The sequence below is a fragment of the Nematolebias whitei genome, chromosome 4, assembly GCF_014905685.2.
Source record: "Nematolebias whitei isolate Nwh7 chromosome 4, NemWhi1, whole genome shotgun sequence".
Lineage (NCBI taxonomy): Eukaryota > Metazoa > Chordata > Actinopteri > Cyprinodontiformes > Rivulidae > Nematolebias > Nematolebias whitei.
In genome coordinates this window covers 21,511,391-21,518,031 of record NC_056501.1, presented here as the reverse complement: position 1 = coordinate 21,518,031, position 6,641 = coordinate 21,511,391, and the positions used below count along the sequence as shown (strand labels likewise).

The 6,641-nt window shown below is 41.1% G+C and overlaps 1 protein-coding gene across 1 annotated transcript in view; it reads right to left on the bottom strand.

The window, feature by feature from the left end:
- Positions 1-3,734: 3,734 nt before the first annotated feature.
- LOC119408751 (amyloid-beta A4 precursor protein-binding family B member 2) overlaps positions 3,735-6,641 on the bottom strand; it is a 9,654-nt gene continuing 6,747 nt past the window's right edge. The window contains exons 6-7 of the mRNA XM_037675591.1: positions 5,038-5,184; positions 3,735-3,866 (exon numbers count right to left, since the gene is read on the bottom strand). Of these exons, the coding sequence (XP_037531519.1) occupies positions 3,735-3,866; positions 5,038-5,184 (279 nt within the window). The remainder of the gene's footprint in view (positions 3,867-5,037; positions 5,185-6,641) is intronic.

Sequence of the window (6,641 nt, the reverse complement as noted above, 5' to 3'; positions counted from 1 at the left end):
TAAGCACAAAAGCCCTCCAAGTTAATTATTTATTCAACGCTCAGCATTCAGAGAGCACATCCTCTGCCAAGGTCAGTGGTTTTAGTTAACGGGCACATTCTTTCACTGAGCCCCTATTTTTTTTTGTGCTTTACTTCTTTACGAGTTTCACAAAAGCAAAGATGGAACTGTCACACGAGCAAAATAAAATCCAAGACGTTCTTGCTTCATTTACTTACAACCTGAGGCGATAAAATCAAACAAAGCCACCTTCAAATCAGATCAAATGCAGCTCAGAACGATCTTACTTTTCTTTAATCAAAGCCATACATCATTCCAGATAAAACTGTAACCATATAGAGAAACATATCTGCAGCTTAAATACTTTACACAAAAATAAAAGTCTTTACAGCACTCTCAGCTGCACGGGCTTCTATGGATGAACATAATTTGATTACAGCGCCCTCTAGTGGCAAAATGCAGGATACCCACACTTTTTCACCATGTGAGCTACTCTTAAAATGACCAAGTCAAAGTGATCTACCTACAATAATTCCCTGTTTACACGAGAACAACCTCTGGAAACGTTGGTGTTTTTCAATGTTTATTGGGGGTTTAAAAAAAAAAAAAAAAAGAGCAGGTTTACATGTCAGTCGGGTTGCCAGAAAAGAAATTATGAAATATAGTACTGTTGCTTTAAAATTATAATATTTTTGACCTAAACTGTCATTCAAAGGTTCAAGGACTCAAGGTTTTTTTTATTGTCGTTCACATGGCATATGGTACATGAGGTGGTATGTACACAGGGTCTCAGTTACATCCAACAATAGCAAAAATGTAAAGTGTAAAAAGAAACAGTAAAGAAACTGGTCCATATGACATGATTTAACCTTTTTTGTTGTTATCTACCTGGATGATTGAGCATACAAACCTTTTTTTTTTGTAAATAAGGATCTAAGATATCAACTAAGATATATGCTAAACGAACGCCCATCGGTACGCTCAAAGATCTAAGATATACGCTAGTCACTAATAGTGCAAAACAATACACCAAACAACAGCAGCGCGATTCTCATAGGTTCAGTTTGGCTATAATTTACTTGCTTAATGCGAGCACTAACTTAATGAATATGCTAAGCGCTAATAGCACATAGTCATATGTACTATGTACTATTAGTACATAGTACATATCATATGTGCTGAGTAAAGATATTCTAAGATGAGTTGTGCATTGATTGTTGAACATGTGCACAGAAAAGGAGGGGGTAAATAAAACATTTTAAATTTATCTGGCAACCCTGATGCAGGGCTCAGGTGTATTCATCGTGCATGCAGTGTCTGATACACTAACGTCTCTTTGGACCCTGGAGTTTATAAGTTTAGCTACTACATGCTGAAAAAGGGTGAGTAGCACATAAACACTCTGCTCTCTCACACACACACACACAAAATCACTCTGTCTTATGGGGGCCACTATATAACAAACTGCTGCATGCACGAAACGCACACACACACTATGACACCAGGCTCTTCAGTCGTGTCAAACTGGCCGATGAAATATCGGCGTGTAAACAAAGTTGTCACCTTGATAAAGCGTTAAAATCGAAGATAAAATCTCAGACGATTCATTCTTTTGCCGAATCCTCTGAGAATGCTGAGTCAGCTCTGAGAGACATAAAGTCCTCGGGAGTGAAAAAGGAAATCATTTCTCCTGCAAAGCGATCCATCAAAATGAGCATAAATATTGCTCTTTTTTATGTTTTTACTTTATATAAGGGACTTAACTTTTAAAGTTGCTATATTTTAATGTGATATATCTTTATATCTGACATAGAGAGGAATCTGTTTTACCTAATGATTGCCTGGGATTTTAGGGGCGATAAATGTAAGGGATAAAACAAAATTTTATTTCGTAAAGCCACATTAGAAGGTCAGGTGCAGATATTAAATACCTGCTGATGGGAAAGCTGTAATGATCTAGGAGGAGAAAAAGATGCTGCGAGACAATACAGGATAATATGAAACACCATATCCTGGGCACCCCCCCCCCACTCTCTGCTACACGCTTCATCCATTACCACCGAGAGACACAGCCAAGTTTCCCCGTCCCCTGAGTTAGAATATAACACGAGACTTTCTGTCTCTCCCTTTTTATCTCCCTCACACACATGCAGCTAATGTGGTGCTGATGGAGGGGTGTACAAAAAGCTAAAGCAAAAAAAAAAAAAAGGGGGGGGGGGGGGGGGGGGGATTGGGGGGGAAAAAAAAAAAAAAAAAAAAAAAAAAAAAAGGGGGGGGGGGGGGAGTGGCAATTTGAGAGGAATGAAAAAGAGAAAAAACTCCTAAAATTAGGAGAAAACAATAAAGAAGACAAGGCAACAAACACAAGTAAATGAACAACACGCCTTTATCTAATGTGCAACTTTCTCTCCATTTTACCTAAATATTTAAGTCACTACTTCTTCTTATTTTCCCTCTTCAGGGGTCTCCACAGCGAGTCATCCTCCTCCACCTGACTCTGTCCTCTGCATCCTCTGTCCTCACTCCATCTACCTCCATGTCCTCTCTAACTGCATCCATATTTCTCCTCTTTGTCTTTATTCTGGCAGCTGCATTTCTAACATCCTTCTACCAATATACCCACTGTCCCTCCTCTGGACATGTCCAAACCATCTCAGTCTGGCCTCTCTAACTTGATCTCCCAGTTGTTCAACCCATGCTGTACCTCTGATTTCATTTAAAACATCTACCTTCCTTCTCAGCATCATGTCAGCCAGCTCTCTACCGTTGCCTGTTATTGTCCCCACATTTAGAGTTTCTACCCTCAGTCCTACTTTCTTGACTTTCCTCTTCTCCCTCTGTCTCCTGACATGTTTTTCTCCTCGTGGTCTTCGACTAACAGTAGCACACTTTTCGCTGGCACCCTGTTTGTCAACAGCACCGGTGGCGGTCGTTGTTAACCCGGGCCTCGACCGATCCGATATGGTTTCGCTTTGACGAACTCGCATTATAGTTTTGGCAAAAGTGTGTTACGTCAGATGCCCTTCCTGACACAACCCTCTCCATTTACCCAGGCTTGGGACCAGCACAAGAGATACACTGGCTTGTGCTCCCTATGACTGGTTTCAACAGTCACTATAAAGATTATAAATAATCCAAACTGTGAACCTCTACACCTCCTCTTGTTTGTCGGATTATTGGGTAACACTTATCCAGTGGTAAAAAACCTTCATTTTGTTTAGCATTTAGCTTCAGGGCCAGAATATAACAAGACTTTATATTTTGTTTTACTGGCATTAGGATGCTATATGAACCTTACACACATAAAGAAGAAAATCTAATGTGCAAACATGCCCCATTTGAGTTGCTTGCATTGTGGGGTTTATGTAAATCCAGAGGGGGTATGTCAATAAAAGCTTATAGGTCCCCCCCACACCCCCTCTATTAACAGCTATGCTAGCCTCAGCACATTATCAGTTCAATAGAAAAAGGTGAAGACCGCGGGAAGCAAGTGAAGGCCTCAAAGATCATCAGTGAGGTAGAGAAGTGTTAAAAAGATGAACAATTATAGTGTTTTAAACGCAGTCAGTGCAAATGTAGATAGAACGATAACAAGGCAAACCTCATTCTCTTGTGATTTGCTAAATCTCAGGGTTCAGCTACTTGCAGCAGCAACACTGTGCACTGTGCTCCATAATGTTGTAATGTAAACCGAAGATCGAGTCCTGAAAAGCGTTTTTGTTTGTAGCGTCCTTCTACCTGTCGTGGTCTCGTCCGACACCCCACACACGGATGCTGCTGATTGGCTGCGAGTGGAGCAAGCTGCGATCGTCTGGGTCAACGAGGGTCAGCGTGCGATCCTGAAGCACTAAAAGCATCCCTTTACCCTGTAAAGCAAACAAACAGGAACACACTGAAGCCGAAGTTTACAACTGAGGGTGGAAGGAATGTGCAGCACTATAAATCAGTCTGGTCTTCATGACAGGATCATAGTTGATGTTCTCATCTTCTCTGGAAGCTTGTGGTGGGAAATTACTTTTACGAACAGTCCTACTAGTTCAGTGTTCCCGTGTGTTAAACTGATGTAGCCTATAGCCTGATGTCTTCAGACATAAATGTGACACCTGGTTTAAATAACAGACCGGTATGATGGCAGTCAGGATGGATGACAAAGCTCCTCCATTTCTTTTGTTTAACTGGACCAATATAATGCTTTTTTTCTTCTTCTTTCGGCTGTTCCCTCCCTCAGGGGTCGCCACAGCGAACTAACTCGCAGGAAGATTTGGCGAATGTTTTTACACCAGATGACCTTCTTGATGCAACCACAGCCCTCTGTGTGGAGCAGAGAGCTGCTATCTAGGGCACCCGGGGGAGCAGATGACAGGGGTTAAGGACCTTGGTCAGAGTGAGGGTGGCTGCAGGTGTGTTTCACTTTTCCCACCCACATTTTGATGTTGTCAGTACCGGGAGTTGAACCGGTGACCTTCTCTAACCTCTTCACCACCACTCCCCCAACAGGGATATGAATATTTGATTGGATGTCATCATTTAAGAGGATTTGGACTTGAACCTCACTAGTAAATAATTTGAAAAACGACACACTTATTCATCAGTTTGATGTTTGAATTTATGCAATTTCAGCTTCATATTAAAAAAATATTATAAATAATCACAGAAACAAGAAAAGTCCTGTTAATCTTTTGAGACTTGATGCACTTCTGCACTCCTCATCCTTTGAGTATAGTTGGTTTTAAAAAGATCAGTGAAGTTAGCATATATTAAAAGTGAGGCAGTAAATTAAACCTGGTGGGTTTCAACTTCCTCATTTAGGGCTGACCTTATTATAGTTATCACACTGTTGACCTTCAAACAGAGGTTAAAAGCGTGTTAGGATTTTTTTTTTTGTCTCCAAACCCTATGTGTCATTTTTCACCACTTTTTATTGTCTGTCCAAACAGGTCTCACTTGTAAATGAGTCTTTGAGGCTCAATGTGACTTATCTGTTTAAGTAAAGGTTGAATGAATAGTCTATAAATGTCTCTCAGTCGGCACACCGACCTCTCCCCAGACCCCGGCTGAGTCTCGGATGTCCCTCCTGCAGTAGGACAGCTGTCTGATACAGTGGTGGACGGCCACGCTGCTCCGTCCCTCGCACAGGTCCTTCTCTGCCATCTCCACCCAGCCCAGAGATCGAACTGGAAATGACTGGGAGAGACCAACATGTTGTTTAGATGACCTCTTTTCGTCCAGCATCGTTCTGCAGTGACAGTTTGCACAGCCGATCCAGATCTTCACTTTACGCTCTGACGGATGATTTGTTAAAAATATGTCTGATTATCTGACTTTTCATGTTTCTCTCACTGAGTCTAAGGTCAAATGTTTCAGAACCCAATGAGGTGACGACTTTATCATAAAAAAAAACTCACACAGAAATTATAAACCTTACTGAGCTGAGCTGTGATTCTATTCATGAGCTACACACATGCAGATGAAGCCCACCACAGTCTGGTAATGTAAAACGATGCATTAAGGAGTTGCTTCAGTTCAAGCACTGACTTGCAGCAGTGATGGACCATCAGAACAACAGTTTAAAGAAGCAGAAAGATCTGAAGCTCTAAACCTTGATCACTCTAAGTGGCTTTAAACATCTGTTAAGTTCCTGGGAAAAACCAATGTTCTTGTTTTTAGTTTTTTACGCCGCCCTAAAACCTAGCTGGGTTTTTTTGTGTGTGCGTGTGTTACTTTTCCTTTTAATTACCAATTTATTTTCATATGTAAAAAAAATAAAATCTCAATTTGTATGCATCCTATATGATTATTTATTGTTGTCTTTGTTGTCTACTGTTGTCATCACTCTTTGTTAAAATCAGGTCTCTCTTGTAAATGAGTCCCGGAGGCTCATTGGGATTAACCTGTATAAATAAAGGTTAAACGAAAAATTGTTGGGCCTTCAGTCCCAGGCCTCCCTTGCAAGAGATCTAGGATCTCAGTGGGATTTGCCTGGTTAAATAATAGTTACTAACAAATTAACTAACTAAATAAATACATTAAATATATATATATATATATATATATATATATATATATATATATATATATATATATATATTTCTTCTTCTTTCGGCTGCTCCCTTCTTCAGGGGTCACCACAGCGAACTAAGTCGCACAAAATAAATAAATAAATAAATCTGTTGTCCTTACTTTTCAAAAGCCATCTATTTAAAGGGCTCTAACACATGTAGGCTATAAAAATCACTTGTCTTTTCTCCACACCCCCACTGATCATCCATCCATCCATTATCTTTACCCGCTTATTCCATTTTTGGGTCACGGGGGTCACTGGTGCCCATGTCCAGCAATCACTGTGCGAGGGGCGGGGTACACCCTGGACGGGTCGCAAGTCCATCACAGGGACACATAGAGACAAATGAGACAAACAACCACTCACTCTCTCACTCACACCTAGGGACAATTCAGAGTTACCAATCAGCCTAACATGCATGTTTTTGGTCTGTGGGAGGAAACCGGAGTACCCGGAGAAAACCCACGCATGCACGGAGAGAACATGCAAATTCCACCCAGAAGGGTCCCTGGACCGGGGTTTGAACCAAGGACCTGCTCGCTGGGAGGCAGCAGCTCTACCAGTTGCACCACCGTGCTGC